Source organism: Nycticebus coucang, chromosome 5 (genome assembly GCF_027406575.1).
Source record: "Nycticebus coucang isolate mNycCou1 chromosome 5, mNycCou1.pri, whole genome shotgun sequence".
Lineage (NCBI taxonomy): Eukaryota > Metazoa > Chordata > Mammalia > Primates > Lorisidae > Nycticebus > Nycticebus coucang.
Window position 1 is genome coordinate 20,067,337 of NC_069784.1, and position 23,461 is coordinate 20,090,797.

At 36.1% G+C, this 23,461-nt stretch overlaps 1 protein-coding gene across 5 annotated transcripts in view; it reads left to right on the forward strand.

The window, feature by feature from the left end:
* The window catches only part of PKN2 (protein kinase N2), a 154,648-nt gene that overhangs the window by 120,991 nt on the left and 10,196 nt on the right, over nt 1–23,461 (forward strand). For all 5 annotated transcript variants that reach the window (XM_053591147.1, XM_053591146.1, XM_053591149.1 and 2 more), the window contains 10 exons: nt 7,291–7,434; nt 7,757–7,832; nt 8,398–8,572; nt 9,208–9,334; nt 9,867–9,994; nt 10,080–10,155; nt 10,234–10,325; nt 15,222–15,398; nt 21,190–21,252; nt 22,689–22,765. In XM_053591147.1, coding sequence (XP_053447122.1) covers nt 7,291–7,434; nt 7,757–7,832; nt 8,398–8,572; nt 9,208–9,334; nt 9,867–9,994; nt 10,080–10,155; nt 10,234–10,325; nt 15,222–15,398; nt 21,190–21,252; nt 22,689–22,765 — 1,135 coding nt within the window. The remainder of the gene's footprint in view (nt 1–7,290; nt 7,435–7,756; nt 7,833–8,397; nt 8,573–9,207; nt 9,335–9,866; nt 9,995–10,079; nt 10,156–10,233; nt 10,326–15,221; nt 15,399–21,189; nt 21,253–22,688; nt 22,766–23,461) is intronic.

The following is a 23,461-nucleotide window of genomic DNA, read 5'->3' on the forward strand; positions in this document are numbered from 1 at the left end:
GATATTTTAAGGTAGTAAATGACAAAATAGACTAGTATTTACATAGATTTTATGCACTCATGAGATACCTTTTTCTTTATTTTTTCAATATTTCTAGACTACATGGTTTATCTGCAAGTTTTTTTCAAATTGTCACAAATCTCCAGAACATTCTCTAATATAGAAGAACCTCCATAGTTGACCACCTGCCTACACTGACCAAAAATAGACTGGACATGCACCACATGTGTGTGTTAGTACAGTAGGCCTAATTTCATATGTTGACCAGTTTGTTAAGGTTTCTTAGGCGGTCAAATTACAGAGGGTCTACTGTATATTTATTGAAAAAAGTCCATGTACATGTATAAGTGGACTCATGCAGTTCAACCCCATGTTGTTCAAGGGTCAACCGTATATAATCATTACTTTTTTCCCCGTCTCTTACCATTTCTTGACCAACAGGTACTCTCTGTCTGATATTCAATAAGGATTACTTTGGTTCTTTTCCTACTCTATGATTTGCCATCATTATGAAGAATTTAAAATATCTGTATACCAAAGTATTCATGGAGAATTGGTTCAGGACCTCCTGCAGATACAAAAATCCATGGATGCTCAAGTCCTTTATATTAAAATAAAATGGCATAGTATTTGCTCCTAACCCATGTACATCTTCTCTTTAATCTCTAGATTACTTATAATGCCTAATACAATGTAAATGCTGTGCAAGTGGTTGTTATACTGTGTTTAGGGAATGATGATGAGAAGAACAGTCTTTAGTTCTTCTTTAGTTCAATGTTTAATACAGATGCAACCATCTATTTTGTTTTTCCCAAATACTTTTGATGTACAGTTGTTTGAATCCATATATCTGTGTGTGTCTATATATATATATATTTTTTTTTAACTTGACATTTTTATTTTAGGCTGCAAAAACAAAAACAAGCAAACAAACAAACAACAATAAAAAACTTGAAATAGGCTTCTCAAAAGATGTAAATTCATCCTTTCCCAGGAAGCAGAAGGCAGACCATCCTGCTTCCCTGCTGCTTGTACTCTGCCACAGATACAGAAAGAAGCCGTAGACATATAGGGCTGACTAGACATGTAAACAACCCATACATCATGCCATTATTTCAAACTTGAACTCTAACTCTAAGTATACCTTTACAAATCCTTTATCATTTTTGTTATGAATTACTCTGTACCTTTGAAATCTTAAACTTGGTTTACTGAACTTTCACCAAATCTCTTGTTCTCCTAAATTACACAACATAAAACATCAAGAATAATACTTTTAGATGACAGTTGTGCAGTAAATGATAATTCTCATTATTGTTAGTCTTCTGGCTCTTCATTACTACAAAGCTAGATATTTAATAAAATATTTCCAGTACCTTGATTTTCAGACTCTTTTCATGCCATCAGTCCCTTCCAAACTTAATTTTCTTGTCTATTTACCCAAAAACCAGTGTTACCCTGAATCAGTTTCTTACTGATGCCCTCACACTATCCTTCAACCTTGTCTGTACACCACACCTGCTGCGGGAACCGCTGAGAGCAAATTAGTCCTATCACCTTTGTCTGTTCTGATAGACTGAGTGCTGCTGAAATTGATTACACCTATTACTATGAATTTTAGTTTGCAACCTTAGCTGAGCTTGTAAGAGTTACCCCGCCTTTCACATTTTTACCAGCAACTTTTTGTGGACCTTCTTCTCTTCAGGTCTTCTGCCCAATCTCAAACTTTTTGCTTCTGTTTTATAGATTTAGATTAAGACTGCTGGCCCTCAGATTTCTCCTACCACCTGCTGATTTTTCTGTTCATCTTCTTTGGTTAGAGAGAAACAAGTCTCTCTTTTTCCTGTTTAGACTGTTACCATTCAAATTGTCCTCTAGTTGACATGCTGTCCTCTAGTTGATTTTCTAGTCTTCTAACATCTTGGTTCATCAAGATGTGTTTTTTGAGTATGTTAAAGTTCTCGTTAATACATTGACTGCCACACATAAGATAAAGAATATTTTTCCTTAGGGCCACAATGTTTTATTATGAAAACAGAATAAAGGGCGGTGCCTGTGGCTCAGAGCAGGGCGCTGGCCCCATATACTGGAGGTGGCAGGTTCAAACCCAGCCCCAGCCAAAAACTCCAAAAAAAAAAAAAGAAAAGAAAACAATAAAAACTTCAAAAATAAAATGATCCTGAAACATACATCATTTAAAAAGTAAAATGAAAACAAAAATTAGTAATATAAAAAGATGTGAAAATTTGAAACATAGTTTATAACTCACATGGCAGTTAATGTGTTAAAAAAATTCTTTGTGCTTCTTCCTAGCTTCATTGATAAGCCTTTATTTCACAAGCATGATTCTTGAAAAAGTAAGTAATGCTCACAATCTGTTCTTCCTCATCCTACCACATACTATGCTGAAGTTCTTCCTGCTGTAATAGGTTCTGAAGAAGACAAATTATGTATAGTGTCTCATTTAATCCTCATAATAATCTTATGTGATATGTACAATTATCATTTTAGGGATTATTGAGTTTCTAAGAGTTTAAGTAACTTCCTCAGGCCACACGCTAGGAAGTGGTAAAGCTAGGAAGTAACACAATCACTTTGACACCAAAGCCAAGTCTGTGTAAAGCCAAAGCCTGTGTTTTTCATCAGAGTTAGCTAAATTATCTCTTGCCAGTTCATCCTCTGTCAGCATATATTTTCTTAATCTTATAGTAATAATAATAATAATAACAAAAGCTAATATATATTGAGATTGACTTATCTGCTGGGATTGTGTTAATTTAATTCTTCTAACTTCTCACACAATGCTACAAAGTCGATATTATTATTCATGCTTTATGGATGAGCAAAATTAGGCCCAGGAAATTTTTGTTTTATTTTTTTGAGACATAGTCTTACTCTGTTGTGCAGATTGGAGTGCAGTAGCACAGTCATAGCTCACTGCAGCCGCACACGCCTGGGCCCAAAAAGATCCTCCCACTTCAGTTTCCTGAGTAGCCGGGACTCAGTACTTAACAGTTTCTATCATAATTGTCCACTCATCTCTTAACCACATCTCTAAGAGTAAACTTTTCAAGCCATAACCACAGCGTTGTATTTTCCATTATCTCTGTCTTCTAATCTCTCTGTATTTCTCATCCTCCCAAAAGATCCCACCCAGGTTTCTCTCTTTTTGTCACAGTTGTTCCAGCTGGAGAATTGCCCTCATTGGACTCCTGAACAGAAAACATATTACTGTTTCCTAAGGTGGTAGTTTTCTGTTTGTCCCCAGTGGATTTCCATCTCTTCCCTTCCGTGTTTTACCCTATACCCTGTTTTACCCTGTAGGAGTAGAGGGTAAAACTTGAATCATGTGGCTCTGACTTACAATGAGAAACATTATTAGGAGATCAAAGGGCAAGAGAAAAAGACGATCTGGGTGCTTGTTTACCTCTCTCCTTCCCTGCCTTGCCTTGCCTTGCCTTATCACAGCAGTGTTCATCTGTGACTACAGTCCAGTCCTCGCTGGATTCTGGCAACTATTGCCCTTTGCCCCCTTATCAGGTGATAATGGATTTTTATCATCGCTAGTCCTTAGATTCTTTTTCCTTGTTGCTTCCTTGACTTTAGTCACACCTCCTTAGATAGTTTTGAAAACTGTCTTAAATTCTTTAAATGTGCAATTTGTTTGCTGCTGGGATCCTAGCTGTTATGTTTCCAAAGCCTATTTTGTCCTCAGAAACCCATTGAAGACCAATAAAGAGGGCTTCAGTCATGTACGTCTTTGCAAAATCTCACCTTTCCTCCACTCTTGAATTTTCTAGGCTTTGAGTCATTGTCTCTCTGTTAATGGCAACAGAAAGTTCATTTTTTGCCCTTTTCCTTTTGGCAACGAAGCCTAGGTCTCATATACTTCTATCAAAATTCCCAAACTTTCTCAGTTCATTGTCCTCAGTGTCTGTGATTTTTTCATTGTGTCCCTAGGCCAAAAGAAGTTTGATTTATTAAGAAGTAATTAACTAATTAGTATTTTTGTCTTAACAAAACAGCACTTTTTGAAAAAACAATGTTGAGAGAAAAGGTATTTTAATGTCATTCTTACCTAACACAGTGAACTAATGGGGTATGCCTGCCCGATGCACATTCTGTAACATCCCAGAGCTTAGAGTCAGATGCACACTGCACCCTCAGCTCTTCTTCCGCATTGATTTTTCATATGGTGTTGCTTTTATTACCATTGAAAATCCAGCTTAGCAAAGGTATGGTATCATTAAAAGGAGTGTGGAATGTTAACATTGAAACAAACTATCTACTACCTGGAACCAGTAGTTCTAATGGACTCCAATAGATGTTGCTGTGTTTCCTTTGAAAAGTGAAACTACTATCTGGCACCTGAGGGCTCCTCAGCAATTTGGGAACCTCAGCTTGCTTTCTTTTTCATTTCAATTTAACTTTTTATTTTTTTCACTTAGCTCAGTAATGGAAGATGGGAACCTCCACTTTCTTTGTGTAATTCCTTTATGCTAGATATGTACTTTTTCTTTTAATTACAACATTTTAAAAAATGTATTGCTTGCCTCCCTCCACTGCATATCAGACTTATTCTACATGTCTTACCCTTTTCTGTTTACTTTAAGGTTTTAGAGACAGATTCCTTAAGTCTTCCACACAGCCTTCTTTTTTGATTCTAGATTCAAATTCTTTATAAAACACACTGAAACACAGGTTAGAACAGTCTGCCTGTACTCTCAGTCAGTTCCTACTTCAAACTGTATTGTTCAGCCTTTTTGGAGGTATTTTACTTTTTACTCCATCTAGAATTTTGTTGCTCCTAGAGTTTGAAATTACCCGTAAGCATGCCCTGGCCTTTATGGAACTGACCTGCTTCATCAGGAAAATTGCCAGCAAACCAGCAGTCACACTTGCAGTTTAAATTCTAGACATTAGTGGCCTCTCCTTATGTAAAGGCCTCAGTCTTTCTCTATGGTACTTTGCTTTTTGGGTAGTAATATGCTTGGTTTACTTACTCAAACCATACTGGATGTTAGGGGTTAGAGTGGGGTTGGTTTTCATAACAGTCATAAATGATGGAGTAATGACATAAAATACCTCTAGATCACAGCCATTCTCCCCCTGTGTTGTGAAGAGAGTCATGCTTACAGGGAATAGTGCAGAGTATTTCTACTGAAAATGAGAAGAGTGGAGTTTTCTACAAAAAAATCTCACTGGAGAACTCTAGGATAGCTGGCTTGAGGTCAAGGTGACTTCCCTTTGCAGATCTCAGATCTGTAACATACTCAGTTCGAAATGCGAAATAAAGACACAAAGGAAAAAGAAATACAGTTTAACCTCCAGAGTTGACCACCTCCTTAAGCTGACCTAATTTGCATAGACTAGACATGCACCACATGTATGTCGCAGTATAGCAGGTCTGGTTCCTTCTGTTGACCACTTCCATATGTTGACCAGTTCGTTGCATTCCCTCGAGAGGTCAACTTGCAGAGGTTCTGCTGTGTGTCAGTGTGTTAGTTTTAACCAGAGTGGCTAGAGTTTAAGTAGCATATGAGGTGATTGGACTTTCTTTCATCCAGAATAAGACAACTCTTACCATTTTAACTGTCTGAAAATATGAGAACTTTTAGTAAGTAGTAATTCTGTCTACAGTAGCTGTATATTTTGCATCTGTCTGATCTATATAACAAGTCTAACTCGTTTGGACAGTAGGGGAAGATAGGAGAAAGTAGACCTCTCTTCCTGTAATCTAAAAACATGTAGTCTAAATTACCAATCCCTGGCATAATTATTCTTTTGTATTTCCCAAAATAACTATTTCTAAAATACATTTTAGATTTCAATAGAATATTATAGATTTAGTACCCTATCCTTTCTGTATGCCATTTGCTAGTCCTAAAATAATTATATTCTCATATTTCCTCTTTCATGTTAATCATGAGTCAGAGAAAAAAAATTGAGTAAGAGTCCCTAGGATCATGTACTCACTGCCGTAGATATATTACTCTGACTCTTTCTGAAGAGTAATATATCTGAAGAGTGAGACCTTCTGAAATGTTGTGTTTTGACTCATTTTATTCTTGTTGCATTTTTGTATATGTTTTCTGTGTTCATTTGCATTAACTAGATTTATAATTTAAAGTCAAAGTTTTTTATTATGTATGCCAAGAGTTTACATAGTAAGACGGATAAGTTCATAAATTGAAAGTTGTTATATAAAAGAAGTAATTATTACTTTGTAGAAGTTAGAACATTTATCTCTTTTTGTAGATAATCTATAAAGTCCTAAAAAATAGAATAATGAAGAAGTCTGGCACTTTGTAATTGAAATGTACATAAATTATAATATATAGGTAGAAGTCAACCTATGGCCTGACTGTAACTTTTAAGCTGTGTTCTACAGATTCATTCAATGATTGGTTGTTAAAACCTTGAATATGTTTCTCCACATAAACATTATTTTGGGGACTACGTCCTATTCTCTTGTATGTGTATATAGTATAACATATATTTGGGCAGTGCCTGTGGCTCAAGGAGTAGGGTGCTGGTCCCATATACCGGGGGTGGCAGGTTCAAATTTAGTCCTGGCCAAAAACTGAAAGAAAAAGAAAAGTGTGTGTGTGTATATATATATACATTTAACTTACCCTGGGTTTTTGAACATTCAAGTTGTTGCTAATTTGCTTTTTTCAATTGAACTCCTTTTTGTATAAAGCTTAGAGTGAATTTCCCATCTCCCTTACCAATACAGGCCACTGCATGTCTTGCTACCCAGCGATGTTCTTTTGAAAATTTAGTGACCAAATATTCTTAAAGTGCTTTAGCACGATGTTTGGCACATTGTAAATGTATAAAAAAATGCCACTTATAGACCTTTTCCTGGTTCAGCAGTAGGATGAGGAAATACGGTTTGAAGAGGGTTCTCTAAGGCAAGCACTGGGATCTGTTAGCAGTAGCACCATAAGTGATGGCAAGCAGAGGATGGAACTTCAGAAGATTGAAGCTGTTAGAAGAGGGAGGAGTTTCTGCGGTCATTCACCTGTATTTGTTGTTCCTAGTTACCTGTTTTTTAATTATGCTTTAGGAATATCTTAGCTGAATAATGTCTGAATAAATTTTATTCCTTTAAGTATAAGTTTGTTAAATACTCATTTGAGAAACATTACAAACTCTTTAACATAGTGTGAACTTTGTGTGTGTTATTATTTTTTTATTGTATTCGTAGTTCATATTTTTTGTGTTATTAAAGTGTGTGTCCAATGATGTTTTTTCTGTTTTTCTTTATTTTTTTAAATGCCCTAGTCACGTGAGCTGGAAATTTCAGTTTATTGGCGTGATTGGCGATCTCTGTGTGCTGTAAAATTTTTGAGGTTAGAAGATTTTTTAGACAACCAGCGGCATGGCATGTGTCTCTATTTGGAACCCCAGGGTACTTTATTTGCAGAGGTAATAAATGTATTTTATTAAATGCATATCTACAATTGAAATTATGTATGTAGGCTACATGATGTAGAAGTGGAAAGACCATTAGGCTTAAAGATAAATTTCTTGAGTTCTTGGCTCAGTTCTGCTTTTGAATAGGTATGTGACCTTGAGACAAGTCATTTATTCTCTAGGTATGTTTTCTTATCTAATAAGTGAAGGGGCTGGACTAAATTATAACTAAGATTCCCTTAAGCTTTCAAATCTTAAAAGTTTAGCAGATTTCATAAACCATAAATCTAGTACCAATTCATATTGAAATTAAAATGAATTTTCTTCACTGCAGGTTACTTTTTTTAATCCAGTTATTGAAAGAAGACCAAAACTTCAAAGACAAAAGAAAATTTTTTCAAAACAACAAGGTAATTACTCAGAATCAAATACAAAGTGTTTTGATGTTTTTTTAAATATAGACAACCTAATTACTATTTAAAAAGTAATGTGCATCTATTTTTTTCTTTTGTGTTTATTATTTCTATTTTTTAATTAAGGAATATTTTATACATTTCCATAAGTGGAGAGACCAGTACAACATGCATGTACCATCCCCCAGGTTCAGCAGTAATCAACTCATAGCTAGTTTTGTTTTATCCATATCTCATCCACTCACTACCTTCTCAGATTATGTGAAGCAAACTCATACATCAGATCGATTCATCCATTAAATATTTGTATCTCTAAAAGATAAGGATTCTTTTTAAAATCCTAACATGTATTACTAGGCTTAAGGAAATGAAAATATTTATTTTTAATAACTATTTATGCTACTTTACACTAGCCTTTAATAGCATATAGTTAAAAAGTAGTTTTATTAAATGAAAAATTATTCTAGATTATAAACTGATACATGTGAATTTTTAAATTGTGGCTTTTGGTAATATATTTAAAAATTACTTGTTCTATTTTCTTTATTCTCAATGTCCACAGGCAAAACATTTCTCAGAGCTCCTCAGATGAATATTAATATTGCCACGTGGGGAAGGCTAGTGAGAAGAGCTATTCCTACAGTAAATCATTCTGGCACCTTCAGCCCTCAAACTCCTGTGCCTACTACAGTGCCAGTGGTTGATGTACATGTCCCTGAGCTAGCACCTCCAACTAGGTATGTGTGTGAGATTTTTAAGCATCTCTTATACAGAACAGTTATTGTGACATTCTCATATATTAATTGCAGCTAGCTATAGTGAGAGTCTCAGTCTCGTTTTTTTCTTGTATTTTGAAATTAGTGTTGTATTTACTTAGAAAATTTAGGCTGAGCACAGTGGCTCATACCTGTAATCCTGGCACTTTGAGAAGCCAGGGCCAGGAGGATTGCTTGAAGCCAGGAGTTTGAGAGCAACCTAGACAACACAGCAAGACCTTCTCTCTACAAAAAAATTTTTTTTTTTTTTTTTTTAATTTGGCCGGGGCTGGGTTTGAACCCGCCACCTCCGGCATATGGGACCGGCGCCCTACCCGCTGAGCTACAGGCGCCGCCCTCTACAAAAAAATTTTTAAGTTCCCAAGTGTGATGGTGCAACTCTGTAGTCCTAGGTACTCAGGACACTGAGCCAGGAGGATCACTTGAGCCTGGGAAATGGAGAGTCCAGTGAGCTGTGATCATGCCACTGTACTCCAATCCAAGTGACAGAGCAAAACCCTGTCTCACAAGAAAAAAATTATTCACTTTAATTTCAAAGCTATTCAAAATGTGTACTTTTGATTTCTGTTTTGGTAAATTACTTTGTTTTTTATAAGTGATTCTACAGTAACCAAATTGGACTTCGATCTTGAGCCTGAACCTCCTCTGGCCCCACCACATGCTTCTTCCCTTGGAGAAATAGATGATTCTTCTGAATTGAGAGTTTTGGATACACCAGGACAGGCAAGCCATTTTAAACCTTGCATAATTCCTCTTGGCCAAGTGAATTAGCTATAAAAGCATCATAGTGAACAAAGTATACCTTTCGATTAAAAATTGCCCCTAAACTATGTATTTATGTTTCCTATGGATGGACTAGTCTCAACTAAATTAGACTGAGCTGACAAGAGATAACTAAGTTCTTATTGTTGGCGTGACGTTGTCATTATCTTCTGGATGGTTGCAAGCCAGTAGGTATGGACTAGGCAGGTTAAGCTAGCCTAGGAGTATAGTTAATATTAAATGACATGTTGCCTAAAACACTCTCTTCCTCTTATGTGGTTAACACTATGCATTAAAGAGAATGATAATGTGTTGGTTTTTTATATTTTTTAGATAAATGTGGTATAAAATCAATGATCATAAGAATATCTATTACTTTTCTCTCTAATATTTATTTTGACTTTTGAAATTTATTTCTTTGATTTTAACATTACCAAATGGTAATGGTTTTCTGAAGGTTTCTATGCTTTAATGAGTATTTAATATTTTACAGGATTCAGAAACTGTTTTTGATATTGAGAATGACAGAAACAGTGTACTTCCAAAGTCCCAATCTGATGAGTCTGATATTCCTCAGTCAGGCCTAGAATATAGTGGTATTCGAGAACTTGAAGATAGAAGGTAAAGGATATATACAAACTTTTGCTACTATATGATTAGTACCATAGTTTATTACCTTATTTTTCATTGAAATTACTGTTTTCAGATCTCAGCAAAAGTTTCATTTTAATCTACAAGATTTCACATGTTGTGCTGTCTTGGGAAGAGGACATTTTGGAAAGGTAATCTTTTGGAATTTTTTTGAAAACCTACAAATTTAATAACTCAAATAGGAAATAATTATTTTAATCTTATTTCAGGTGCTTTTGGCTGAATATAAACACACAAATGAGATGTTTGCTATAAAAGCCTTAAAGAAAGGAGACATTGTGGCTCGAGACGAAGTAGACAGGTTAGTTCTTACAAATGAAATTTGTTTAATATTCCTTAAGTTATAAATCTGTATTTGACACAAAATAGACATTAATTAAATACTATTTTTCTTTTACCCACTGCATTTTTCTCCTTGTAACAAATAACTTGTTAATGGATACTAAGAAAAGATGGTGAAATTTTTAAAATAATTCTTAAGTTTTGTACACGTGAGGATGTTAAAGTGTTTATATGGAATAGGAACTCTTACTCATCTGTGGGTTCAATTAGGCTATATCCTGTTTCATCTATGGAAATGATAAATAATCTTGAGTTAACTGAATGGTTAATATATTGTTTTTTAAAATACAACTTTATTATTTTCCTCTATTTGTCTTAAAATTATGTTTTTTACGCCTTATACAGCATTTACCCTTTCTAGGTTTATTAAAGTAAGCTGTTGTAGATATTTTATTTTATACAGTTGCTGAAAGGCAAGGATTTGGAGGATAAAGATTGTAAATATGTTGTAGAATATACTTTAAAATTACTATCCTGATATAGAATGATTAAAAATACAAAGTATTACATAAAATGTTTTATTTATCAAAGAAAGAAGCTTATATTGGATATTTAGTAGAATTTTCCTTGTACCACTAGGAAGCATCTTTTTTTTTTTTTTTTTTTGAAACAGAGTCTCACCATGTTGCCTTCGGCAGAGTGCTATGGCATCACAGCTCACAGCAACCTCCAACTCTTGGGCTTAAGTGATTCTCTTGCCTCAGCCTCCCAAGAAGCTGGGACTATAGGCACCTGCCACAACGCCCAGTAACTTTTTTGTTGTTGTTGCAGTTGTCATTATTATTTTAGCTGGCCCAGGCTGGATTTGAACCCATCAGCTTAAGTGTATGTGGCTGGCACCCTACCCACTGAGCTACAGGCACTGAGGGAAGCATCTGCTGATATTAGCCCTGTATAATGAAAAGAGTCCAAGACCATGACTGAGAAGCCTGACTCTTCTAGACCTGATCATTCCTCCTTAGTAACATTTGACTAAACAGTATTTCACTAACCATCTTTAAACCCTAGTTAACCCATATATTTAAATATATTAAAATATTTAATACTGCTTGCCTTAACTGAGTTGTATTAAGAGATTTTACATATACATACATGCCATGTGGCAGGGCTTTGTTTTTATTAGGTGGGGGTTGAGACAGGATCTCACTCTATTGCTTTGCTGGAGTGGAGTGGCCTGATTGTAGCTCATCACTACAACCTCAAAACTCCTGGAAGTATGCCGGGTGCAGTGGCTCACACGTATAATCTTAGCACTCTGGGAGGCCGAGGTGGGTGGATTGCCCGAGATCACAGGTTGGAGACTAGCCTGAGCCAGAGCGAGACCCCCATCTCTAAAAATAGCCGGGCATTGTGGTGGGCTACTTGGGAGGCTAAGGCATGAGAATCGCTTAAACCCAAGAGTTTGAGGTTGCTGTGAGCTATGATGCCATGGCACTCTACCAAGGGCAACAAAGTGAGACTCTGTCTCAAAGAAAAAAACAAAAACAAAAAAACTCCTGGACTTATGCTATCCTTCTGCATCAGCTCTCCGGAGTAACTGGGACTGTGGGCACATGGTATTGCACCAGGCTAATTTTTTTGTATTTTTGTAGAAATGGGTTCTCATAGTATTGCTCAGTCTGGTCTCACTCCTGGCCTCAAGGAATCCTCCCACCTTAGGCCTTCCAAAGTGTTGGAATTACAGGCATGAGCCACCACAGCCAACCAAAAGTAGTATCTTACTACTTGCAAGTATGAATGGTAAATAACATAACTCAAACTAAACTAATTAAAACTAAGCAGAATTTTTTATGTTCACTTCCTAGCTCATCCTTTAAGTAGATCCATAGAATTTGATATTATTGCACATCAGTGATTCTTTTTTTTTTTTTCTTTTTTTTTGAGACAGAGTCTCACTATGTTGCCCTTGGTAGAGTGCCGTGTGTCACAGCTCACAGCAACCTCAAACTCCTGGGCCTAAGTGATTCTCTTGTCTCAGCCTCCCAAGTAGCTGGGACTACAGCGCCCTCCACAATACCCAACTATTTTTGTTGTTGTTGCAGTTGTCATTGCAGTTTTAGCCTGTCCAGGCGAGGTTCAAACCCGCCAGCTTCAGTGTATATGGCCAGTGCCCTACCCCCTGAGCTTTGGGTGCAGCCCAATGATTTATTTTTTTAATAGATACTCCTAGACTATTTGAAATTTTCAATATCAATTTTCCTAACATACTCTAAATTTTCTTTAAACAATCTGTATTACGTTACTTATAAAAAATTGCAGGTGGTGCCTGTGGCTCAAAGGAGTAGGATATGCCGGAGGTAGAAGGTTCAAACCCAGCCCCGGCCAAAAACTTAAAAAAAAAAAAAAAAAAAATTGCCTCTTTTTTTAATAAATCATAGAAAATTTCAAATCAACTTCTTTATATGAACACAAATTAGAGATTAATTCCAAAGTAAAGTAATTCATGTACAGAGATCACACTCAGTCTACCTACCATTAGTAAAACATATATTCTGAGTTCCATCTCTCCCACCCCACTCCCAAGTAAAGACGTTAGATTTATGGTACTGCAATGCCTTCTCACTCTGCTTCCTTTCCTTACTAATTTATGTTAATATTTCAGCATAACAGAATAGGGTCGGGAGTGTATTTTGTATTTGTAGAACAAAGCACAGCTAACCAGCTTACGTAGGGTTCAATTTTAAGAGTTTAGCCTTATCAGTGATGTGCTTTTCCTCAACTAATAACTATGTAAGTTTTCAACTTTCTAACCTATCTAACAATGTAATGAACTCTGAAGGAAGAACACAAAACATGTTAGGATGGAACTAGTCACTTACCTAGGGAAATAAGAGATAAATTATATAATAAAAGAGGTAGATAATGTTTGAGTTAAAAATAAAAAACACAAATAATAGCAGTTCATAGAAGGGAGGAAATCATGATGTAGTGATAGGTTTAGATAGGGAGGGTTTCATAAAGGAGATCAGATTTGTAGTAATAGTAAAGGAAATTATGTTTGTGTCCTTTGATAGAAGGTTTGAGAATATGGAGAGAAGAGTGAAAAAAATTTAGAGGGAAATACTCTGGACCAAATAAAGTTTAAAGTTTTAAATAAAGATAGATTGTTGCATGGACTTGGAACACAGTATACAATTTAGATGTTGGGACAAGAGTATTGTGCCTTTTGTTTGTGGTCTAAAATGCATGAAGTTAGAACTGTTATGCCAATTTGGATCTATAAAGAGCCTTCTTCCTTCATTTAATTGTCCTCATCATTATTGTCCAATATCATCAAAACATTCTTATGAATGATGTTGAAGCCATTTCAAGGGGTAGTCCAATCTTCTAGGAATTGGTTTATAATATGCCTTAATTTGTAATATCATTTAGATTTAAAAAAAAATTGTGTCAATATAAACCTAAAGTTTAAGATAATTGTGGCTTTCTGTTTCTGAATATATGTAAAATTAATAACAGATTGTGTGAAATTAGGGGGTAAGAGTTCATCTAGAATATGACACTATTCGTTGGAGTCTAAACACTATATCATAATAACTACTTTTTTTTCAATTTTTAAAACTGAACAAGTGTTTTAGTTCATGATCCAGTAGGCAACTATATTAACATAGCATTAAAAATTCTGTGCTACTTCCACAGAACAGGTGTAACTCTCAAATGCTTTCTAAATCTATTTAATTTTTTCAAGTCATAAACGAGTAATCTGATACCCAAATATCTCAGTTTTTTTAAATTAACTCTTTATAAAGACCCAAATAAAGGAAAATGGGAAGTAATTCCCCATCAAGATTTAAAAAATTTTTTTTTTTGAGACAGAGTCTCACTTTGTTGCTCTCACTTTGCTTTCAACAAAGTCTCACTTTGTTGCTGTGGCATCACAGCTCACAGCAACCTCAAACTCTTGGGCTTAAGTGATTCGCTTGCCTCAGCCTCCCAAGTAGCTGGGACTACATGTGCCTGCCACAACACCCGGTTATTTTTTGGTTGCAGTTGTCGGTTTTTAGCAGGCCTGGGCAAAGTTTTACTTAAATAATATTTGACCTAGTTTTCGTCTACTTTGAGTTTTAAATCCAGTTGATTTACTAAGTATTTTCAGGGGAAGGAAGAGTGATTTTTTTTTTTTGTTTGTTTGTGTTTTTTTTTTTTTTTCTTTTTTTGCTGTGTAGGCAAAATTAATGTTTCTAAGTCAGTTTAACCAGTATTTGTAGCAACTTGTCATAACGTTTAAAGGGAAATCTATGAATGCTATAGATTTTTATGTGATATTGCAAAAAAATTATATTCTCAAGCATGTTGTAGAATTCTCCATGCGTCTTTATTTTCCACTTACTCTTCTAAATTAAAATTTTATGTAAAATATCTATACCTATCAACTTCATATTTTATAATAAAAAACATTAGATAATATAGCTTATGAATTATAAATACTGTTCTTGAATTACCTTGGTCACAGACTTTAAATTTTAAAAGTATGTTTGTTGCTAAATTCTCTAACCGATTCCTGACAAATTTCCACAATTCTCCCTCAATTAAGTCTTTGAAAAAATTAACCGTGACCACGCTATCAGTGAGCTACACTGATACTATTAATGTGAACTCTATAATCTTTATGTTGTTAGTCATATTTTAGTTTTCATTAGTGCATTTCAATTTTTATTAGTGCATTTTAATTAAAGCCATGTATATTAAGTAGATCAGTTTCCATAGCAGATATAGCAGAAGTAAAAAAATTTTATGATTTTAAAGTTATAGGTAGAATTTTTGCTTATTTTAATGTTGTTAATTTGTAAAAAAATGTTATTTTCGACTAAAATTTTTTAAAAATCTCTTTGTTCTTCATTGTTGTCGCTTACAGCCTGATGTGTGAAAAAAGAATTTTTGAAACTGTGAATAGTGTAAGGCATCCCTTTTTGGTGAACCTTTTTGCATGTTTCCAAACCAAAGAGCATGTTTGCTTTGTAATGGAGTATGCTGCCGGTGGGGACCTAATGATGCACATTCATACTGATGTCTTTTCCGAACCAAGAGCTGTGTGAGTATCTGTAGACATTTATCTGAGTTTTTCCATGACTGACGTCTTTCTGGGAAAGAAAAGAGCTCTGTGTGAACTTTAGATCTTTTTTTTTTTTCTAACAGAATATAGATCTCCACAAGAAATTTTAGAACTTTGTAATTTCTTTACTCTGTTGTCCATGTTGAAAATTTCCTGGGTTACCCTAAATCACACTTTGAAATTCAGATGTACAGTTAGGTTCATTATAGTAAAATTTCTTCTCTTTTGCAGTTAGATTTTTCTTCCTAAGGAATGCCATCCAGAAGTATGGCATTAAAGACAAATTATACTCAAAATACATTGTTAATTGAAAAAAAATACAGAAGATTCTTATATGTTTGTATAAAATATTTGTATTTGCCTTTTTGAAGGGTAATAAAAAATATGTATCAAATATTTGCTTACTTGTGCTTATAATATCTGAAAAATACAAAAGAAATGTATATATATTGTCTCTAAAGAAAGGGGCAGAAAGCAGATTTTTCACTAAACTCTTTGTATTTTTTTAATTCAGTAGCATAATGATGGTTTTGCTTATTCATATACACAAAAATAAATAACGTGTGAATACATGCATGTGTATATATTTTTCCCAATTATTATCCTGATTTTACAGCTCTTAAATGGTAGAAGTAGGATTTGGATCTAGGAAAGTACTTTTTTTTTTTTTTCTTGAGACAGAGCCTCAGGCTGCCACCCTGCTTAGAGTGCCGTGGCATCACAACTCATAGCAACCTCCAACTCCTGGGCTTACGCGATTCTCTTGCCTCAGCCTCCCAAGTAGCTGGGACTACAGGCACCCGTCCCAGTGCCCGGCTATTTTTTTGGTTGTAACTGTCATTGTTGTTTGACGGGCCCGGACTGGATTTGAACCCACCAGCCTGATCAGGTGTATGTGGCTGGCACCTTAGCCGCTTGAGCCACAGGCACCAAGCCGGAAAGTACTTTTGATAGCTACACCCTGCATGCTGGTATGTACCAGATTGTATCTCCTCACCCTGACTTCTTCCCTAAACTTCCAACTATGATAATATTCCACAGCCAACTTTTCCATTTGTGTGGTTAATAAGTTTGTCATTTGGCACTCAAAATGAATTTCTCAGTGTTCGCATTGCCCTTCCTGTCTCATCCACCACTCCCCAGGCCTGCTATTCTTATCGTCTTCTTCATCTCATTAAACAGCAATACCAGTTGTTCAAGCCATAACACAGAGAATCATTTCTTGATCCTCTTTTCCTAACTTTTCAACATCCAGCCTATTAACAGATCCAGTGAACACTACTTTCAAAATACATTCCAAATCAAAAAAAGTCATAAACCCAAGTGTGAAACCTTCCTGGATTTACTCTTGAGTTTTCATTCCCTGTCTGTGTTCTAGTGCGGTAGCAGCTGACATTCATGTAGTGCATTTTCATCCCCTGCCTGTGTTCTAGTGCGGTAGCAGCTGACATTCATGTAGTGCATTTTCATCCCCTGCCTGTGTTCTAGTGCGGTAGCAGCTGACATTCAGGTAGTGCATTTTCATCCCCTGCCTGTGTTCTAGTGCGGTAGCAGCTGACATTCAGGTAGTGCATTTTCATCCCCTGCCTGTGTTCTAGTGCGGTAGCAGCTGACATTCAGGTAGTGCATTTTCATCCCCTGCCTGTGTTCTAGTGCGGTAGCAGCTGACATTCAGGTAGTGCATTTTCATCCCCTGCCTGTGTTCTAGTGCGGTAGCAGCTGACATTCAGGTAGTGCATTTTCATCCCCTGCCTGTGTTCTAGTGCGGTAGCAGCTGACATTCAGGTAGTGCATTTTCATCCCCTGCCTGTGTTCTAGTGCGGTAGCAGCTGACATTCAGGTAGTGCATTTTCATCCCCTGCCTGTGTTCTAGTGCGGTAGCAGCTGACATTCAGGTAGTGCATTTTCATCCCCTGCCTGTGTTCTAGTGCGGTAGCAGCTGACATTCAGGTAGTGCATTTTCATCCCCTGCCTGTGTTCTAGTGCGGTAGCAGCTGACATTCAGGTAGTGCATTTTCATCCCCTGCCTGTGTTCTAGTGCGGTAGCAGCTGACATTCAGGTAGTGCATTTTCATCCCCTGCCTGTGTTCTAGTGCGGTAGCAGCTGACATTCAGGTAGTGCATTTTCATCCCCTGCCTGTGTTCTAGTGCGGTAGCAGCTGACATTCAGGTAGTGCATTTTCATCCCCTGCCTGTGTTCTAGTGCGGTAGCAGCTGACATTCAGGTAGTGCATTTTCATCCCCTGCCTGTGTTCTAGTGCGGTAGCAGCTGACATTCAGGTAGTGCATTTTCATCCCCTGCCTGTGTTCTAGTGCGGTAGCAGCTGACATTCAGGTAGTGCATTTTCATCCCCTGCCTGTGTTCTAGTGCGGTAGCAGCTGACATTCAGGTAGTGCATTTTCATCCCCTGCCTGTGTTCTAGTGCGGTAGCAGCTGACATTCAGGTAGTGCATTTTCATCCCCTGCCTGTGTTCTAGTGCGGTAGCAGCTGACATTCAGGTAGTGCATTTTCATCCCCTGCCTGTGTTCTAGTGCGGTAGCAGCTGACATTCAGGTAGTGCTCTCATCCCTCTGTCTGGCTCTCCTCGTTACTGTGGAGGTAGCTACAGCAGACAGTAGTAGTACTGTCACAGTGATCAAGAGACGGGAGTCAGTTCTCGAAGCACTGGAACTGAGGCATTCATAAAGGAGGCAAGAGCCACAGAGTAGTAGAATGCCACTAATAATTCATCCCCGAATATTTAAAAAGTAAAAGTAGAGTATTTAGATTACACTCGCCTTGTGCTAATTGCCATGAGAATTTTTTGTTTAATCCTCTGGCTTTTAAAGAAAGAGAAAGTCTCCCTAAAGGAACTTTCGTTTTTGCTGAGAACATAAATCATATACGAATGAAACAAGCCCAGAATAAAATACTACACTGCAGTACTCCAAAGTGCTTCCTCAAATCATTCCAGTCTCAGAGCAAGTAACATTGCTTTGAAGGTCCTTTTCCGAGTGCCCTATCTAAAAATACCACAACATCACTGATTAAATCAGATCTCTGTATTCTATTTTGTCTTCTTCATATCATTTTTTCTACATGAAATCATCTTTTTTTTTTTTTTTTTTCATTTTCTTGTCTGTCTCCCCTCACTAAAAGGGAGGTACAAAGACCATGTCTGTTCTACTCACAGGGGAAACACCTAGAAGAATTCCTGGAACATACTAGCCAATCATGGAATTTTTATTGATTGAAACCATGGAATCAAAATAGTTTGATTTCTGACTTGAATGTTTTCTGGTTGTCTAACTTCAGACAAATAAGTTGTTGTTTCTGAGCATTTTCTGCTTCTGTAAGGTATTGCTTGATTTAAGATTGAATAAGCTGATAAGTGAAAATAGCTAATACAAGACCTGACGCATATTTAGTGAAATATATATTTGAGACAGTATACTCAGTTATTGCTCTTTTTTTCTTTTTTTGAGACAGAAGCTCACTCTGTCACCCTACGTAGAATGCTGTGGTGTTATAGCTCACAGCAACCTCCAACTCCTGGACTCAAGCGATCTTCTTGCCTCAGCCTCCTGAGTAGCTCTGACTACAGGAACCCACCACAATACCCAGCTAGTTTTTCTGTTTTTAGTAGAGCTCTTGTTTAAGCTGGTCTCAAACTCCTAAGCTCAGATAATCCACCCACTTTGGTCTCCCAGAGTTGTAGAATTACAGGCAAGAGCCACCACACCTGGCCCCAGTTATTTCTTAAGTTGAGTATAATCAGGGCAATCGGTTTACCAAGAAAGAAACAAAGGGAAATCAAGGTATTTTATAGTTGTTACAGTATTGTTTTGCCAACAAAATAAGTTTGATAAAAATTAGTTTAAAAATAACTGTCTTAAGCAATTTTTTTTTTTTTTAGACAGAGTCTCACTTTGTCACTCTTGGTAGAGTTCTGTAGCATCATAGCTCACAGCAACCTCAAACTCTTGAGCTCAAGCAATTCTTGTATCTCAGCCTCCCAAGTAGCTAGGATTACAGGCACTCACCACAACACCCAGCTAGTTTTAGAGATGGGGTCTCACTCTTGCTCAGGCTTGTGGCCTTTTTAGAATCATATTTATTTTAATGAAATTTAGTAACTCCTTTAAACTTCTGATAAGTTTGTTTTTACTTTTTCTTTTTCTTTTTTTTTGAGACAGAGTCTTACTGTGTTGTCCAAGCTAGTCTTAAATTCCTAGGCTTAACCAGTTCTCCTGCCTTAGCTTCTCGAGTAGGTGGCATTAGGAACACACCACTGCTCCCAGTTTCTGATAAGTTATTATTAACTAATGTGCAATCAAATATTTATAAATAGTTTTAATTTCAAATTCTCCCAAATTATGGTCCCATTTTTATAAATATAAGTAAACAAAACATAGTTATATTATTTCCATGTGAATATAAATGCATTCAAAAAGTTTGGAACAACATTCACCAAAATGACAAGAGTTACTATCTCTATGGATGGAGTTGGGGTGAGGTGTATAGGTGGATGAATAGAATATTGCATTTTGAGGGAGGGCAGTATGTAAATTTCATAGAGAAAATATTCACATTATTACCTGTATAATTAAAAACTAATTCTCCAAAGTGTCACCTCATAGACTAGTCTATACTGAAGACAGATGTGTCTTTTTTTAATGATTCATTTATTACCTCCTTCCTAGTCCAGTAAATCTACCGTGTGTCAGGCATTATGCTATGCATTTAGGATAAAAACTAAAAAGACAAAGATGGCCCTATGCCTGAAGAAATATAATAAACAGGCTCAAGTTTTCTGGAGATCCAAACCCTCATATCCAACTTCCAGATTTTGTCACATGCCACACAGACAATTCAAGGTCAACATGTCTGAAGCCAAACTCATCTTCCCTACAAAACTTGAGCTCCCTGTATATTTCTGTACCTTTTCATTCCAGTTAGATAGAAACCTTGACAGTCATCTTCCGCTCTTCCCTCTCCCTCGTCTATACAGCTAATGAGATGCTGTGTTCTGTCCTGCTGGGTTTTATGTTTCTCTTGATTCCATCTCTTGCTCTTTTTGTTGCCGTTCCACTGGGCGTTCTCCTGGTGGTTCTTCTGTGCTATCATAAAAGCCTTATCTGTTCTTTTTCCCTCTGGATTGCTACCTACTTCTACCCCAACCTTCACACTGCTGTCAGAATAAACTCTGTAACGTAAATATGAGCATTCTCCTCTGATTAAAATGGTTTAATTCTAGGAGGAAGTATTTTTCGGTATCAGTGATACCACATATGTCATTCAAAGTCCTTCACCCAGGCTGTCATTTCAGTTTAATCTCCCACTACCTCTTCCTCAGATACACCCGTCCTTTCCTTCATCCACACAGAGCTTGTCAGTAAGCATCAAACACGTTATGCCTTTTATACCTCTATTCCTTTTTCCTCTTAGGGACATGTCCTATTATTTTTCTCACAAGACTTCTACCTGTCATACTGCCCTTTGATTTTATAGCACCTTAGAATTTCTCCTACAAAACCAGAGCAGATGTCTCCTCTGAAGTCCTCAGTGACTCTACCTGGCAAAATTGGCTTCCATTGTTGAGAATGTGCTTTTCCTTTTTTTAAATTTTACACGAATATCTAGCATACTGTGTGGTACATAGTAAGGACTAAGTAAATACTTATGAAATTAATTAACTATGGAGTTCTGCTTTTAAGCACAAAAATATAAAGTAAGAGTCAAGAGCAGTGAAATTTACTAAACTTCTTTTGATTTAATTCCTTACACAGATTTTATGCTGCTTGTGTAGTTCTTGGGTTGCAGTATTTACACGAACACAAAATTGTTTATAGGTAAGTAATTTTTAACATTGTTGTGAATTAGAATTAAAGATAACTAAGAAGGATATTTTATGTTTAATCAGCTTCTTAATATTCTCCTTTATCTGAGAAGTGTTCTCTAAAAAAGTCAAACCCCAATTTTGAAAGATCTGTGGTCAGCAAAAGTTCATAATGATGAACTTTTTGGTTCATAATCCATAGGCCATTCCCTAATCAGAATAGTCACATTATGAGTTGGCCTATGATAACACAGTCCTCAATAATATTCACCCTAATGAATATTTTGCATTCAACCTAGGTCTGCAGAAAACCTGTATAGACCAGTACTACTCAGACTGTGTTCATGATGAGATAAGCAGCTTGTGCCAGAGTATAGAACATTACGCTGCTTCTCTCACTGAGAAGTTCTGCTGTCATTTGAAGTAGACAGTATATTGGTGCCATAGCTGATTTATATATGTATACTACTTATCAAACTGTAGAGTAGGAATAGAACCAAAAACAGATCATTTGTGGCCCAGCACATAGTCTGTGGACCATACTTTGATTAGTACGGCTCTAACCAGACAAACTGTTATATTGAGTAATGCTGCTCAAAACTAAGTAAGTACTGGGAAGGCCATTCAGATTTGGAGACTGTAAACATTGGTGTATTCAAACTTCTAACAGTGTTTTCAAGGTAAGGTTCTGTTTTACCTATAGGATAAAATACCTTCAACTAGCTTAATTTGTAATCCATTTCTTTATTTTGAATTACTCTCTTAAAAAGTTGAACCTACCCTCTGATACCTTATTTATACTGTTACCTTGACAGTTCTTTCTTACGGATGGGGAATAACTAATCAATACTTCCGACTTGGAATAGTCAGATTGTCACAAATAAAAAATTAATAAAACCTAAATTAAAAGTATTTGTGGGTGGCGCCAGCCCCATATGCCGAGGGTGGCGGGTTCAAACCCAGCTCCAGCTGAACTGCAACCAAAAAATAGCTGGGCGTTGTGGCAGGCGCCTGTTCCCAGCTGCTCGGGAGGCTGAGGCAGGAGAATCGCAGAAGCCCAAGAGCTAGAGGTTGCTGTGAGTCCTGTGACATCATGGCACTCTACTGAAGGCAGTAAAGTGAGACTCTGTCTCTACAAAAAAATTAAAAAATTAAAAAAAAAATAAGTATTTGCCCTATTTCTGTTCTTTAAAGTATATATTTTTAAAAAACAAGACATTCCTTGTATAGAAAATGGGAATAATTATTTAGAAACTATATTATATAAAGCAATAAATTTGCCAAAAAAAGAAGAAAAAATGAATGCTTCTGATGTAGTATTTAAATCTCAAATCATAACTTAGAAAACCCATTTTTGGTAAAGAGAAAGTAGAGGCCCTGTTGAAATGATTTTTTGCTTACTATATTACCTACTGACTTTATTGATTCTTTTTTCTTAATCCTGAACAGAGATTTGAAATTGGATAATTTACTGCTAGACACAGAGGGCTTTGTGAAAATTGCTGATTTTGGTCTTTGCAAAGAAGGTAATTGGATGTTTTAAAGTTCCTTTTCTAATAGATTACTATTCTTTTGTACTTGGGTAGTTTTCAAATTTGTCTATGGAAAACAAAATGTGTTTTTAACTTTAATTTATTCTTCATTAAGACATTGCAGATTGCTTACACAATCTTAATGTGATTATAATCACATTAAGAATTTATTCTGCAGATATGAATATGGTTAGATGCCTAGAAAGCATAAGACCAAGATTCTTTTTATATCAATAATCTAGTTTATACTTCAAGAAAGTATTAATTAAGCACAAAATTGTCTGTTCTGGAGGGAAGGGATTATACACAGTGAACTATATGGGCCTAATAGCTTCTCTCTAGCTTCTTAAATGTTAACATTTTTAAATAGGAAAAAAATAGATATCTCAAGAATGTTTTTTATATATTCACAAGTAAATATGTAAACTGGGGAAATTTGAATCAGCAGTAGGTAGTAGATTTAGGCAACAGGCAGTCCTAGGTTTCAATCCTGGCCTTGCCTCTTAATTTACTGTGAGTCTTTGGAAAACTTACTTTTAACCAATTTGAGTATATATCCTTAACTTTCAAATGAACATAGTTTTTTCTGTTAGTTTTTCTGTCTCTTGTTATATTTATAGATAAGTGTCTTGCACAGTACCAAACATATTAATAAATAGATAATCTTATCATTACATTCAATACTTACAT